At 32.1% G+C, this 17917-nt stretch overlaps 1 protein-coding gene across 1 annotated transcript in view; it reads right to left on the bottom strand.

Annotated features, from left to right (window-relative positions):
- LOC118197087 (dihydrolipoyl dehydrogenase, mitochondrial) overlaps nucleotides 1–14359 on the bottom strand; it is a 56684-nt gene extending 42325 nt beyond the window's left edge. Inside the window, exons 1-4 of the mRNA XM_035368563.2 lie at nucleotides 14289–14359; nucleotides 6784–6853; nucleotides 5635–5714; nucleotides 1459–1594 (exon numbers count right to left, since the gene is read on the bottom strand). Coding sequence (XP_035224454.1) covers nucleotides 1459–1594; nucleotides 5635–5714; nucleotides 6784–6853; nucleotides 14289–14330 — 328 coding nt within the window. The 5' untranslated portion in view covers nucleotides 14331–14359. The remainder of the gene's footprint in view (nucleotides 1–1458; nucleotides 1595–5634; nucleotides 5715–6783; nucleotides 6854–14288) is intronic.
- Between the last annotated feature and the right edge of the window lie 3558 nt (nucleotides 14360–17917).

The following is a 17917-nucleotide window of genomic DNA, read 5'->3' as shown; positions in this document are numbered from 1 at the left end:
TTTTGTTTTTTATATTCTTTTATGTTATTTATTGCTCATTTCACTGTTTTTAAGATATTGAAAAGTTTTGAGTGACTTTTTTAGAAAACTTAAAAGTTAACTTAAAAGTTCTTAACCTCCTTTACACCTTACTTTACTTAAAAGTTCTTAACCTCCTTTACACCATTTGAGTTCTTAAGATTTTGCAAAGGGAAGTTGGTTAATTTATTTATTAGGATAATTAATATTTTTATTAAGAGATATTGCTTATTTCATTGTAATTTTGTTATACGTAATAACTTTTTTTATGAAGTTGTTCTGCAGAGTAAAATTCTATGCAGTTTTTAAATTTAACGGTGTTCCCTTCAGCCATTTTTCCGGTACATTTAAAAGCCAGACGAAGGCTGGCAGAAAAGCTGCTAGTTACTAATATTACATCTAAATTTTGTCTTTGTTTTCGTATCAACACTGAAAATCTTCTTGCACTCTGTATTACTAAGCAGAATTGCAAGGATGTTCAACATTATTCTAGAGAGTTCACTATACTTTCAAATTTCACCAGCGCCTTTCAGTTTTCCAATTAAACTCCAGTGGGTATCAAATACTACCAAGGTTTTACAACTTTATTCAAGCTTCTAATTGTAAACTGCAAAACTGTGACAGCAGTATCAGTTCCAACATCAATATCATTGTCTTTCATGACTACATGAAGTAAAACTGGAAATCTACTTTTTTTTTAAAAAAAATCTTATATCAGAAAAAAAAGGCATTTGCTAGAGCAGACACATCTGCAATATTAGCATTTAAATTATTTCATCGTTGATTTTAAATTTATATAGTATGTAATGACATACATACTTGGCAGATTTGGATTCCATTTGTTAGGATTCTAGGTAAACATTTCTTTAAACACAGGCAGCATGTACACACAAGTTTCAAAATTTTTCTTACTTTAATTATTTAGTACTACGCAGCTGTTGGAATTGTTTCAATTTTTCCTTCCATTTTAAAATGCCTTTCAAGACAAGAATAAATATCAACAATGTGTTCATCCACATTTATTGATAAAGAAGCTGCCCCTTCTTCAGCTGCTAAATTTAAGATGCAACAGACGCACCTTACAATTTGCAAATTTGTATTTTCCTTTTTTAAGATGCCTGTAACATCACTTTCAAGCCTAACATTAGCGGTGCATTATTGGTACTAAGTGCTAAGCAATTAGCCACAGGAATTGCATTTTCATTTAAATTTTTAATAATCAGCTGAGCTATATTATTAAAGCCTGCTGATTATCCTTCTAAAGTTGGGACAGAAAGTAAACTACACTAAATTTCAGAAGACATTGGAATAAAAAATTTAGCAAATTATTACATATATTTATTCTTCAATTAAAGAATTAAAAATTTACATATTTTTAAATTATGCCATCAGCTGGAAACAGCTACTAAAATTCTAGTAGAATTACATTATTATACTTACAATTTATACCACGATTTTGCAGATCATGCAGAGCCATGTGATATAGATGAGAATTGTGAAGCAGAGCTTTTGATGGAATGCATCCAACATTTAAACATGTTCCACCCAAAGTATTATTCTTCTCAACACATGCAGTCTAAAATTACATACATACATAATTAATCTAATAGTAAATAAAAATAGTAAATATAATAGTAAAGATAGAAATTCATTAGCCAACAAAAAAAACTGCATTTGGCATTGTTCTCATTTACACATATCTAAAAGCCATGACAATTTTTTGGACATATAAAACTTCAATTATAACTAAACTACCATAAACAAAAGACTCATCTGGCATTTTTAATTAGCTTTAATTAACAAATACAATTAAGATCAATCATTACACTTAAGGGCATTATAATTACACATTTAAGTTACAAAGTAAATCTCGGGGAATACCATGCTTAGTATGTGATTCTAGTACACCGACTGAAGGCTATAGTCTTTTTTTGGCTGGTGTTTCTTCCGGCGGCCACTAGGTGGCGCTCATTGCACCATGGAGTTACATAATGAAATTCAGAAAATTTTATTTGCAACAACTGAACACAAATTGCAAAAACCTTATGTGTTAAATTCTAGCTTTCCTTAAAAATTATATGTCAAAATATTAACACTCTCCAAGATCATGTGTCTTTGATGGACAGCCATGAATTTTAATGTTCTATCATTCTTTCAACTGAACATATTACATAAAATACAGGAAAGGTAATTTTCATAGCTCTGTTATTTCTTAAGAAAATGAAGCCATGAATAAAATGCCTCAACTCTTTACTTCCATGTGTACAGAAACAAATAAAATGCTACATAGATAATTTACAATGAAACATATATACTTCATCATATATTCATCAGATGCCTTATGTATTTTACATAAATACATTATGCTGCTCTGATTAGTAGCATGGTTTAGCTTTGCTGGCTCCCTTATAGCTGAGCTTTGGTTTGAATCCCAGGAAAGACTTGGATGCTTTTAAGTGATTAAAATCATGGCGAGACAAAATCTGGCTCCTTCAAAACTGGGCAGTGTCATCCCGTATACAGGCTTACCATACACAGACTAGGAACATCCAGGATTAGTGTGGACAATCTTGCTTTTTAATGCAGTCTGGGATTGCAAAAATGTATGGGGTTTAAGAATTTTATGACTAGTGATACTTTTTCCACTTAAACTCATATGTTCGACATCATGTTTTTAAACATTCTCTTAAGGCCATTATCTCTCAGCTCACTTTTGAGCAAGTGCTGATGCTAATTTTGAGGGCTGGTTTTGCAACAACTTTTTACTTAGTCATTTGGCAACACAATATGGACAATGCGTTTACGTTATTTTCGAGAGTAAAGTAACTTGTCTACACATTTTTTAATTATTTTATCTCTATTTTTTTGTCTCGTTAGCAATGAGGAAAAGAAAATGTGAAAATGAAACAATTTATTTCTCTAAACCATTCTAAGTAATGTTTTAAGCGAGAGGCATGGTCAGTAAAAATGATGTTTTAGGATTTTGCAGATTTCAGGACAGGAAAGATAAAGCATAATATTCGGACGATAAGTGCAAAACAAATAAGGCGTATTAGATACATTTAATTAAATTATTATATACATTATTGCAATAATTTATTATATGCATTATATTATTATTACATATATAAATTGATTATATACACAGCATCGAGGTTTGCCGATTTCGCCTCACACAAAGATTTCCGGTTTTGGATTCCGGTGTTAAAATCACTATTGCTATAAAATTTAACAGCTTTTCTTTATTTTTTCATATATCACACACAATCATGTCGCAATTCCATATCAATCTGCTATAAATCGAGGAGTACCATCTGCCTCTATCTTTTGCAGAATTTGCACTTTTTGCGTTACCGTCAATGACATGTGTTTACGTTTTTTCAACGTTAAAAGCAGTAAAATCATAAGTGCGTTTCTTATCTGTCATTGTATTAAAAAGGGCTGAGATTTAAAATATTCTTAATTGATCCACAAAATATCCAGATAAAAAGAAAGGCAGCACTACACAATCTCACAAATAACAAAGCTCAGAGAATACAACAACGTGAACTTGAACAAAGAGTTGAGTGAATCGTCTGCTTTTTTACCTCGATGCAGATTAGAGAGAGAAAAACTTCTATCTTTATTATTTTAACTTATTTTTTAAAACTTTTTTTATGTCAATAATTTGGTATTTCCGTTACGACTCATTATTATTCGGTAATTATACTGGTTATCATAAATTAAGGAAAAATCACAAAAATCACGATTAATGAAAAAGTTACATGTAGAATTTAATGAAACTTACCCACAATATACAACACATAGTAAGGTATCAAATAACATAAAAAGACAATTATGGTAGTATAGAAATTAGCACATGTATAAAATGAACACATCGAAGATGTCAGTTTGCTATAGTAAAAGTACCTTCAACATGGAATATAATCGCCTCTAGAAGCAATATAGCACATTCAGCGACGTGTGATGCTTTCAATTATGTGGTCTATCAGTTCCATAGGAAGCGAGAGCCATTGCTCTTGCAAAGCAGTTGCAAGCGCGGCAAGGATCTAAGGGGGTGGACTGAGAGCAGCTAAACGTCTCCCTAAAGCATCCCAAACGTGCTCAATAGGATTAAAGTCCGGGGATCGAGCTGGCCACTCCATGCGCATAATTGTTTCCTGTTGAAGATAATCATATACGAGGCGAGCCCTGTGTGGTCTTGCATTGTCGTCCTGTAACAGGAAAGCATCACCTATTGCCCCGGCATACGGGCGCACATACGCATCAGGGATGTCCTCTATTATTATTCACATACATACATATTATCAAAATTATTATTCTAGAATGAGTATTTTATAAAATTTTTAAGGAAAATATAATAATAAAGCTTTAAAATTAATTTTGACAACTACCAAATGTTCTTCTCATAATGTTAACAATTGGATGACAAATTTAATTTATACGAATGTTTTTCCAAAGTTAGTCAGCAGCGCGAACTGCCCGTCCCACAAGACAACGCATCCTGTTAACGCACCGTCCCAAGAGAATGCATCGGTAACAGAGGTGCCCATCGTGAACAGCTTAAAATCCGGAACATCTAAAAATACTAGCTGTTAATATCTTCTATAAATAGACAATAATTTTTTAATTAAAAGAATACTTAGTGGAAAATATTTTATATTAATATATAAGGTATTTCGGTACTTTTCTGTTTTGCCGGCGCAAACAATAAAGTCGCCAATAATGGTACAACTGATGCCAAACGGAATATCTTTGCTGGTAACCTTTTACCCCACATTTTCAAAACAAGTCGCAGCCATTTCTTACCAGATTGATTGTTTCTTTCAATACTGGCATACAATTACATAGAATTTTTACAAAGATAATTAAATTTTATCCCCTAAGACAATTCGCGATAATTAAGTCAATTAGGGTGCAATCACTCCATTCACCCGAAGGCGAAAATATAGAAAAGGCAAAATCAAGGGTTAAATTGATCAATTCTAACGAGAATGCACTAGCGAAGTAAAGCACTGCGCTTTTACATAATTTCTGAGTAAGCTATTTGTACGAATTAAAATAATTCTTGCATTTAAACTTGTATTCCATAAGATTTAATTTGTGATTTAAATTAATGTAGATAAGATTACTGAGAGAATTAGATTTTTGTAACTTAGTTTACGTGAGATGAGATCACTTGGGGCCACGTGATATGAACCAGCGAATCAGGATGTTGAATCAGGATAGCATAGTAAATTCTTAAATTAATGTCTTTTTACATATTTATTGTGTTTATTTATTGGCTTTTTACAAAATTTTAAACCATATTAAAATGTTTATGCCTTCAAAATAAAAAATTCTTAGAACTAACATTTGTTAAAATTTTTTATGTGTATATTGTATGTTGTCACGAATTAAGTCTGCTTGGCAAGATTTGTGCCGGTGAAACGGAAAAGTACCAGTATTTCTCCCGCCTTCTTAGCTTGCCTTCATGATGTAGTGGTCAGCAAAATCAGTACATATTCAAGAGGTCCATGGTTCGAGTCCCGGCGAAGGCATTGCTCATTTTTCATGTCTCCTGCTTCTAAATAACCTAATATCTTTATAAATATAACAAATTTCATAACAACATACTTTTAATCCTAATTGTGACGCTTTTATAGCAGCAACATAACCGCCAGGTCCAGAGCCAATAACAACTAAATCAAATTCTCCTAAAAAGAAACCATTCATTTGAAATAATTTTACATCATATTAAAAAAAAATCATTTGAACTAAAACGTGTATTTGTTTTATTTCATTCAAATGTTGATTTGATAAAATTATGATAATTGCATTAAATATACAATAACAGTTATTTAAATACATGTGTAACAATACCAGACAGGACCAGCATTTAAAACAAGGAATAAATACTTATTTAAAATATTTTAAACTCTTTTTCTATCACTTTGCTCATGTCCATAGTACTATAATTTTTTATAACAGAAAATGTCTTAAAAAATGGTGTAAATAATATAGTAGTATCAAGTCAAAATCATGAATTTCTAAAACATATGCTAATGTGGCAGCATTTTTCTGAAGCGTCCAAAAAGTTAAAATGTGGAAATTATGACATAATAAGAAAAGCCCATGCATTATTTTTGCTTTTAAAACATGCACAAATTTCTTCCCCTAGTTCTTTCGGCAAATGATTTAGAAACTTCTGCTTTATGCTAACAATAGAAAGATTTAAGAAGAATTTTACTGAAACTGATAAATCCTATAAATGAATGTCGAAAATTGTTCGTTAATGTCATAATTTTAAATAAAATGCTGCTGCTGGCAATTTTTTTGTTTCAGATTAGGATAACTGACATGGTATGTTATTGCCATGTTAACTCTTTTACTTATATACAGAAAAATTGTTATATGACATTAAATTTTAGTCATGACGTCATACCCGATGTGTCAAAAGTTTTTGTTTCCGGGTTTAGCAACAAAATATTATTTAAGAAATTGCTTGAAATATTATTTACGAACTGTGCATGTAAAGAATGAACAAATTTCATTCATATCGATATGTTTTCATACATTTTCATTTCAAGTGCACATAGACCTTACTTACTTTGGCTACAGCCTGCCCATCTGGTGGGCTTGCGAGATAATATATTATACTCACTGTTTAAATAAATAATGTTTACAAAGAATGCACTGATTTCAAATCACATCACTTATCAATTCATGTCTGAAGTTACAACTATTTACGTTAGTACACAAGCACAAAAATTCTAAGTTACTTACCTGAATCATTTGCAAAGGATCTTGTGTGAACTGTAGTCAAATATTTAAATTTAGCCGGTACATTTGAACCCTGTGAAAGTTGTAAATTCTTTTAAGATAAATTTTTTGGAATGCATGGTTAATTATTTAAACAGATTTGCACAATAAAAAAACTGAAATATATTGGAATAAAAAAACTGAAATACACAAAATAATTTTAAATTTCCAGTTTACGTATAATGTTCTAGAATTTAAATTTTAAGCACATAGATAGTCTTCAAATCCTAACAGAATCTTCTACGTGGTCTTGAAGTAAGATGTTCTAGATTTGTTCACTGAGTGAAGAACCACAGAACTGTTGGAAAAAAAGTAAAATGAGAAAAAGGCGGTTGATCTTTACAATATGGTAACTGGTAGTTTCGCGAAATTTTGGAGGCGATAAAGGTTACTACCTGGCACTTTGGTAATAATGTGAGCAGTACTCAGTTCCGATTACGCATTATTTTGTGCGAGGGAAATGAGAGATCATGGGATATGTCATGTGATATTAATGGACGAATTACGGTTCTTTAATCGGAAAAGGGGGGAAATCGGGAAAAAATCTGGAAATTTTGTATTTGGCTTTATTCTGTGTTGTGTGAAACAGTGTTCGTGAATTTTTGGATCCCATGGCCGTAACTAAAGTGAATTCGAAATGGGTATTTATGTATGTATTAATTTAATGTATGTGCTCATTTATATTTTAAGTAGTGTTTTTGAATTTAATTATGTTTTAATTAAATGATAGTTATTTTGTGAATTTTATGTTTGTAGGAATTTGGTATACGTTTTAGTTGAAGTAAACGTGCATGGAAATAATTTAAATATCTGACAATAAGTATTTGTAATGGTTGCGGTATGAATTCATTGGTGACGTGTATAATGTAATAGATGATTTAGAGGTAAAAGTTTTTGGATATTTTATTTATTTTATATGTGGAAATGTTCATTACTTTTTCGCAATCAGGTAATTTCATATATGTTCTTTTTACCGGGTTTAAAGATTGAGAAAATTGTCATGTATTTTCGTGAAATTTTTCTAATTTATGAGAAAAAAGCAGTGTACATGGATATAGTGAAGAGTGTGCGCAATGCCATTTTTGTGCAATTCTGGGATGTTTTTTTAAGTAAAAATAAGTCGACGTGTACATGGTTTAGTGATATTTTAATTAAATGATAGTTATTTTGTGAATTTTATGTTTGTAGGAATTTGGTACACGTTTAAGTTGAAGTAAACGTGCATGGAAATAATTTAAATATATGATACTAAGTATTTGTAATGCTTGCGGTATGAATTCGTTGGTGACGTGTATAATGTAATAGATGATTTAGAGGTAAAAGTTTTTGGATATTTTATTTATTTTATATGTGAAAATGTTCATATTTGGAAAGGGTAAATACTTTTTCTCGATCAGGTAATTTCATATATGTTCTTTTTACCAGGTTTAAAGATTGAGAAAATTGTCATGTATTTTCGTGAAATTTTTCTAATTTATGAGAAAAAAGGAGTGTACATGGATATAGTGAAGAGTGTGCGCAATGCCATTTTTGTGCAATTCTGGGATGTTTTTTTAAGTAAAAATAAGTCGGCGTGTACATGGTTTATGTGTATGTGTTATTTTGAAAAACGCGTAAGGAGTATGGTATTGTGCACTTTTTCCCAATTTTGCAGTGAATATTTGTCATGATTAAGCAGTTTTGTTAGATAAAATTTCTAGCATAAGTGTAATTCGGCTAGTAGATTACTGGAAGAAGTGTTCAGTAGATAAAAAGAAAAGAAACATGTCTTTACTTCGTGAAGACAAAATGGCGGCGGGAAAAAAAAATAGAGGGTTGCTGTAGGAGAGTTGGTCGCCAAAAAAACGCCAAGTTACCATAATGTAAAGATCAACCAAAAAAGCTTCACTGTTATTTTACAAAGGATACTTTTATAAGGATACACTGTTAAAGTTGTAACTGCCTCTTTCTGCTTCAGCATCATAAACATTGTATGCTCATAATTCTAGATGGATTGATTGACTACATGGACACCTTGCCTATGTTTATCAGCGATTTCATGCTTTAATTTTAGGGACATCATTAGTTCCTTTACTTTACTCACTTTCTTAGAACCCATTGTTATAAGTAACTTAATTATAATTGACATGAGAATAATTATAAATAAAGATATACAGTCGAAAGTCTTTAATCCAGACTCTTGGGAACTTCGGCGATTCCGGATTATAGATCATCAGTTTAAATCTGATAAGATGGCATGCGGAAATTATAAAATTAAAAATATGAAACCATAATTTATGAAATAAAGAACAATTATTATCTAAAGGGTATCAAAATTTACAAAAAAAAAGCTTAATATTTATTTGTTTACTTTATTAAACATTTCTTTCAACGCGCGCCTGTGTAAAGCATACATTACGCATAGTCGAAATTAGAAAATTTCAACCAGAAAACTATTTAATGTATATATGTGATATTTATAATGACGAGGAATTTGATTTAAATCATATCAAAGACGGAGTACATCGAGATGAAATACTGCATTTAGTAAAGAATTATAACCCGAATAAAATAAAAACATCTGCCCTGAAGATAAGGATAGTGCTGACAGATCAACTTCCAGTTCATTACGAGCCGCGACCCCCCCCCTCCCCACACAGCAGCGTGAAATTGATAAACAGATTTCGGAATGATTAGAGAAAGAAAGCATATGCCTTTATCCATTTTTTGCAGCAATTCCACTTTTTGTTTGATGGACATCGAAACATGCTTTTGCTTTGTAGATCCTTTGGCAGCTCCAGAATCGGAAATTCTTTTTGACATAATCGAAAGTTCAAGCTTACTTTTATAAAACTGTTCTAACAGCCTGCAAAAAATAATAAGCCAGATCCATTTAGAAGATTAAGGAACAACGCAATCTGCAACATTAACTGAAATAGATAATTTTAGCTTAGCTTATACCGTCCGTTATACATTAAACGCGCACGCGTAAACGTATTATGCGCAGAAAGTTATTAGCTTTGAGGTCCGGATTATAGATCATTCCGGATTATGGAAGTCCGGATTAAAGACTTTTGACCATATTATTATTTATATGAATTATAAATATACCTTAATAATAATAATGATGATGATATAACTGCCAAACACATGAAGAGTATCAGAGAGTGCGCACAAAATATTACAAAGATGCATCTAATGAGTTAACCACCACTTGCATTGAACAAGCGAGCTTGCTCTTTCTTTCTTACGCCAACTAGTGATGGCAGAGCAAGCCTTTTACTTTTATTCATATTCCAATTTAAACATATATCTAGATACATCTGCTCAAACACCTGCTGGCATACCAAAATCTCATATACGTACATATCACTATAATAAAGATATAAACAATTCAAGTTATCTTGCAAATGGCTTTTGTAGTCATCAAAAATCTACTTTCACGTAAAATTAGAGAATTGTACAAACTTGGCATTGCACACTCTCTTGACTTTATCCATGTATACATCACCCTATTTTCACTTAAAAAAAACAGAGAATTGCGCAAATTTGGCATTGAGTACTCCCTTGACTTTGTCCATGTATACATTGATCTATTTTCACTTAAGTCAAAGCAGCACACAATTCTACAGCAGAGCCAAACAAAAAATACATAATCTCAATAAACTATATTTTAAATCAAACAATAAAATAACATAAAAAGGAAATTCATCTTATGCATCTAAGCACTACACAAAGCGAATATCCACATACATTATTTAGAAATTTCCGAATCCTTCGAAATATGGCACACAAAATTCCTTAACAGCATTCAAAAACTTACTAAAATTATCTGAACTAGAATGTGTATATCGGCGTCACCACATAAATTCGCAAAAATAAGAGTCAAAAATATCCTCTGACGTTCAACCATACACATTTCCTTCCTACAAACAGGACACTTATAATGACTATTAATTAATCCTTCATTTACACAATAGTCATTTAATGAATTTTCCCCTCTTTCATTCTGAATTGCACAGAAATTCAAATTAATCTTACAACAATCAGCCATTCTACCTTCTAAACCACAAAACAAGCAATGTACTTCCTAACGAACATACAGTACAAGCCCTTACAAATCTTCTTCCAGTCATTCAAAATTTACGGCAACATGCAATCGATTACGTCATAGTAGTTTCCATAACATGCAACTACTCAGGTTATCATAAATGAAACAACAACTTCGCAATCACATAAGGGGCACCCTTCAATCTACTCTAATCCTATAGTTATATAATCAGAGCAAAAACATTTTATGAATTAAAACAAATCTTAATTACATTGTTTTTTGCCAATTTTTCATTTTGAAAGTCTAGGTGCCATTATTATGCGGGGAAATCTACTGCACAACATAGTACACTTCTGACAATTCTTTTTGCTTCAAAACAGGGTTGCAACTATTACACGAGGGCATCTATTACGTGAATAAACACGGTAAGATTTTTTAAAGCATAATACATATACAGTCAAAAGTCGTTAATCCGGGCTCGTCGGGACTTCGGCGATTCCGGATTATCGATCATCAGTTTAAATCTCGTAAGATGGCATGCAAATTCTAAAATTAAAAATATGAAACCGTATTTTAGGAAATAAAAGAACAATTATGATCTAAAGGGTATCAAAATTTACAAAAAAAGAAGCTTAATATTTATTTGTTTACTTTATTAAACATTTCTTTCAATGTAAGTTGTTTCGTTTTATGTGATAATACTTTCTCTTTAATTCTGTAAACAGACATAATTTCTTGTTCAGTCAAAAAGCTCCGCTGTTCAAGTCCCGTAATTGCTGTGCCAAGAATACCGACTAACTTGTCAATCGAAATTTTTTCGTTTTCACTAACCTCTCTGTCACCTTCTTCATGTCTTTATCCATTTTTTGCAGCAATTCCACTTTTTGTTTGACGGACATCGAGACATACTTTCATTTTGTAGATCCTTTGGGAGCTCCAGAATCGGAAATTGACATAATCGAAAGTTCAAGTTTACTTTTATAAAATTGCTCTTACAGTCTGCAAAAAATAATAAGCTGCATCCAATTCGAAGATTAAGCAATAACGCAAGCATCAACATTAACTGAAATAGATAATTGTATAATTTTAGCTTATACTGTCCGTTATACGTTAAACGCGCACGCAAAAACGTATTCTGCACTTGCGCACACGCATATGCGCATAAAGGTCTTACGCACACGCGTAAACACCTATGCGCATGTGTCAACGTGGCGCATGCACAGAAAGTTTTTAGCTTTGAGGTCCGGATTATGGGTGTCCGAATTAACGACTTTTGACTGTATTACACAAATATCAAAGACACTATGCATATATTACACAAATACAAATAAGAGATATTTAAGGAATGTTTAGTGGCAATAACATATTCTGTCTAAGCTATCAACTGAAGCATGGGTTAATCTTTGGTTTATGGTAACTTTACGATTTTTTGGTGAAAATTTGGCGACCAACTCTGCTACAGCAACCTGCTAGTTATTTTTTTTTTGGACGCCATTTTGTTTTCACGAAGTAAAGGCTTTTTTTTTTTTTTTTTCTTTCTCAACATTTTTTCCAACAATCTGCTAGCCGAATTAAGCTTAGACTAGAACTTTTATGGAACAAAAATGCTTAATCATGATGAAGATTAGGTGCGACATTGGGAGAAAGTGCAGAATCGCAAACTGCTTGACGCATTTTTAAGAATTGCACATACACGTACCATCCATGTACACGTGGACCTATTTTCACTTAAAAAAACATCCCAGAATTGCACAAAAATGGTAAAATGAGAAGGAAAAAAGAGGTGCTTGGTGCCTTTAAATTAAAAGGTATTTCTCCTGCCTTCGTGGTGTAGTGGTCACACGCTCGACGTGTATTCAAGAAGTCCGTGGTTCGAGTCCCGGCGAGTGTATTCCTCATTTTTAACATCTCCTGCTTAAAAAAAATCCTAATGTCTCTACACTAATGCCTGAACTAAAAAAGGTGGTGGATGATGATTCTTCACCACCAGGATTTGACTATTGGGTCTCCTAATCCCCAGTCACCCTTTAAAAAGGGGAGTGTATAAGGTATTTCTCCTGCCTTCGTGGTGTAGTGTTCAGCACACTTGAAGCGTATTCGAGGGGTCTGCGGTTAAGTCTCGGCAAGGGCATTGCTAATTTTTCTTATCTCCTGCTTTAAAAAAAATCCTAACGTCTCCAAAATGTGTGAAACATTACAGTGCAAGTGTGCAAGACTTCACTGAAGATGACAAAAACTGCAACAGATGGTCCATGGCCATGCTAAAATGCTCATAGAAGAGGTTATAATCTGTAGTCCCACTGGTGAAAATGTCTGAAGCAGAGAGCAACCTGAGGACGTGTTATATGCAGACCTGGATTGCCACATAAATATTTTGGCAGCATTGCGAGTTACCACATAAGTATTTTTTGGAGACAAAGTACATTGCCTCACCAATACTCTTTCATGGCTTATCAACCAGGATGTGGAAAAGTATAAAATACTTTATATTCTGCTTCGGAATTAAAGATTATTTCTGCAGTTTTCAAATTTAGAAGTAAAGTGAATATTTAGAATTTTCTTTGAAAGTTAATCTTTCATTTTTCATTTACACAAACTTTATACCTATATCAATTTACAAATTATGGCCTTAGATTCATATATCTAGAGTGACAACCTATACTCTTCCACCCAACCACTGTTTAGAGTTCCACAGTTTAAAATACCTAGTTTTAAAATTAAATCTGAAATTGATATCTTTATAAAAATTCAGCTATAACATGCACAACTAGAATTTTCTGGTAATATTTATTTAAAAAAAAACCACACAAATTCTTAGCTGATAAAACATGAAACTTTGATACAGAAAATGAAAAATACAAAGCTACGATAAAGCAATAATACATGCATATGATACATAATTTTAAACACAACATTGTAATGATAACGTAAGTAAAATATGGATAGCAGAAACCATGTCACATAAATGAACATGACAACACAGAATGCTATGTTTCTTGACTCTGTACTACACACTTAATGACTGGCACTATAAAGACATATCTGAAACAATTTAGATTCAGTCAGAACACCTCGTTAAGACATAAATTAGGTACAGAATGAAAAATAATATTAGAAAACCTAAAAGATAATGATTCATTTCATATTTATGTGAACAACAAATGTGTTCATATAATTTAAAGTCTTCCATTATCACACACTTTACAGAGCTGGAAAAGTATAAGAATCAGAAATGCAAATGTTTTACACAGGTTTTCGGGGTACAAATTTGCGTCAATAACAACACTTCTACAAAAATCATCTGAAATCTGGCTAGTGAAGCAACTTTATTACTGCTACATTTTACGGCAAAATATAGCTAATCTTATGAATTAAAGTGCAGCTGGATATAGAATATATATTGAAATAAATTTAAGCAGCAATCAAAATGTTTGCAAACCTTGCATTTGGGTAAGATTTTTGTCCACAAGCCGGCCTGCATTTTACAGAAAATTTGAAGGACAACTGCTGAGCAACTGCTGCCAACACAATTAAGAAAACACTATTTTTAATTTATTTTCTATGATTGTGAAATTCTCTAGGTTTCTGTTTTAATACAAAGGGGTTTTAATACAATATTAAGGGAGAAAGAAATCAGAGACTAGTTTTTTAGCAGATTAGCAGACGGCTATACTTACTTCTTTATCCCTAAAAACATAAAAAAATCCTGTAAATTCCCTATATCAGAGAAACGAAGTTCAGCGATTTTAGTATTAAAATATATCTTTAGCCAAATATAATTTCTAGTTTTTCTCTCTATTCCTTTTCGTTTCACATAATACATTACACCAACTATTAAACACCAATGCCATTTCATTTATGAAATCCACAGTAGTCGAAAGTCCACATTTTACCTAGTTTCGTTGCGCAGAAAGCTATCTTTCAATTTATTTCAAATCTGATCAATTCAAATCCAAAATCTAACACAGAACACCAGACAGTAATGAGTACTCTTCTGTTACAGGGACTGGAATGTTTCTGTGCCTATATGAAAAGATTCATCTATAGTGTACTAGAAGATACTACATCTATAGGTACATCTATAGTGTACTAGAAGATACTACATCTATAGGTACATCTATAGGTACATCTATAGTGTACTCTTCTAGTACATATACGTACTTCATCTACGTACAATCTGTCAAAAAAGTATTCTAACACAGGTACCCATCTTGAAAACACAAAAATTGCTAAAAAAAAAAAAAGAAAATACTATCTGAAAGGTTTCATATTTTAAATTACGTCTAAAAGGGCGGGGTTTTTTTTATTTTTTTATTATTATTATTTTAAACATTTTGTGTATTACCTTTATTTATTAAATATCCTGTTCTTCGCACTTAAACCATAAACTTCAGTTCAAGAGCAATATCGCAAAATAATTTTAAATTGAGCACATCATTAGAATTTCCGATACACAGTCTCGCGAGCTGGAGATAAAAATGTTTTTTAGGAGTTTGCATAATTATGTACAGCAAACGCGGAATGTGTACGGGAAAGTGTACTTTGCCGTGATTGGTTAGAGGGTTGTTATTTTCATGCCAAACTGAAAACTGGCGCCAACTATGTAAATGTATTAAAAATAAAAATCGTATTCCGCCATTTTCGTCTGTGAGTGTTTTGATTGCACGTGCTAATTCTTAATTTGGTTTTGTTATTTGTGTTATTTTTATTATGTCTTTCTAAGCAAACAGGAAGAATGAAGATACTTATAATTGGAGATTCGATGATAAAATATTTAGAAAAATATTTATTTCTGAATTTACTGGATTACGAAGTTCATTTTCACTGTTTCCCCGGGTGCTAAGATTGAAAGGTTGACACGCAAGATAGAAAACAAACTACCTAACCTTGATAGAATATCAATTTGATTTAGTTTTGGTTCACGTTGGTACCAATAACTCTTGAGACGACTTAGATGATATTCATCATAAATATGATTGTCTGCATAAGGTCATTTCAACGCTTAAACCCGAAGATCATTCTTTTTTCAGGTATCCTCTCGCGGGAACGAAATTTATTCGAGAATGGTTTCAACCCGTACAGTTTAAAGATTGTTCGAATAAAGGCTAATCTTTTAGAAGCATTCAAAGGCCGAGAAGCATTTTCTCTTTGCAGATCGGGCGACTACTATTGGAGTACTTTTATGTCAAGAGACGAATTGCATCTGAAACGTAAGAGCCATGAAAAAGGCATGAAAAATGAGCAATGCCCTCACTGGTACTCGAACCACGGACATCTTGATTACGCGCCGAGCATGCTGACCACTACACCACGAAGGCATGCTAAGAAGGCAGCAGAAATACCTTATAAATTTATAAATTTTTTCTGGCTTAGATAAATATTTAAGAGCTTAATACACCGAATTATTCACGTTCATAATACTAATACGATGAGTATACGAATTAGCTTGAATGTATCATAATACCGATACATTCAAGTTACTTCTGCTTTAAATAGTCAGTAAGCACATTGTAGCCGTCTTTCCTCTAAATAACCTCGAACCCCGGTGGATGTGTGTCATGTACCAACAGGAACACACAATGAACCTTTATGGTATTATGTCAAATTTAATTAACTTTTATTTCATTTCATGTGGTAATAATTTTTTATCTGTAATGTGTTATAGAATAAAACGTTTTAAAACGTATGAATCATGTAATATCTCTGTATCAGTGGCATAGCAAGGGTTGGGCAAGGAGGACATCTGTCCCCGGTCGCAGCATCCAGAGGGCGCCAAATTGATGCTACGAAATTTTTTAATGAAATGGTTTCCATTCTTGGCACACAGAAAGGGGCGTAAATTCTTCAGTTGTCCCCGGGCGCTGGAATCCTTGCTACTCCACTGCTCTGTATTTATTAATTTCATTGCACTATACCTCACTATATGCCTCCTTCTTGAATTGCTCTAGTAATTTAACTGATATGATTAAGAAAACTGCACCAAATCACAAGGCACAAATAAAATCCAAATACTGTAATCTGTTTTAGCAGAGTGAATGTACCAAATAAACAGATAATTCACTCATTTAAAATTTTCATTCAACTCATTTAAGAAACGAAATATGTTCTTAAATTTGTGTATAATAATTTTAATATGCAAACCTCATACCTTATCTAATTTCACAAAGCAGTTTAGCAAAATATTACATGACTAATCAGAATTTATCAGCAGTTCATATAAAAGAAAATAAAAATAGCAAATTATGTATCATACCAAATAAATTTAGTGCAACTTTTTGAGTGACATCTTGTTGTCTAATTACTCCTCCACTTTTCATCAGCTCCTCACAATTCATCAGCTCTATTTAAACAAAATATGTGTAAGTCTCTAATAAATCAGACTGGATCAAATGTAAAGCAATAAACAGAGGAGCATTATTCTACACAACGTTTATTGACGAACACCAAAGACGAACTGATACATATACATAATTATGACATCATAGTTTCTTTTTACAAACACTACCGCCATCTATTGGCAATCTAAGGATACATAATCCTAAACTTAACACTATTTCACATGTTTCGTTCCGGAACCAGACAGCAAATTCCACTTTGTGGAACCACTAAATCATTTATCTGAGCATTATCAATCATTGACTACTTTTGAAAAGAAATAAATAACAAACAAACAAAACCTGATTTCAGATTTTATATTATGCCCAAAGGGGCATTTTTGCAACATTTTGTGTGTTAGCTTTATTTATTAAATATCATGTTCTTCACACTTAAACCATAAAATTCAATTCAACACCAATATCACAAATATTTAAAAGAGCATGTCCATCGAATTCCCAATCATTGAGTTTCTCAATCAAAAACTCACAAATGCTTTACAAAATATAAAATAAATAATAAAACAAATTCCAAATTCGGGTGGAGACGTACAGTATTCAAAATATGATGGCTCTAGGTACCGTTGTTTTATCAGAATGCGATAATCATACATACATTTATGCAGATTCCTTAAATATAATACAGGGCTCTAATATTTGATGGCAAAAATTTAAAAAGTGATTCGCTGTTTAT

This window comes from Stegodyphus dumicola, chromosome 10 (assembly GCF_044657685.1).
Source record: "Stegodyphus dumicola isolate Sdum_Otavi_A_Nest chromosome 10, ASM4465768v1".
NCBI lineage: Eukaryota > Metazoa > Arthropoda > Arachnida > Araneae > Eresidae > Stegodyphus > Stegodyphus dumicola.
The sequence above is the reverse complement of the archived record's forward strand: the minus strand, read 5'-3'. Positions and strand labels throughout refer to the sequence as shown.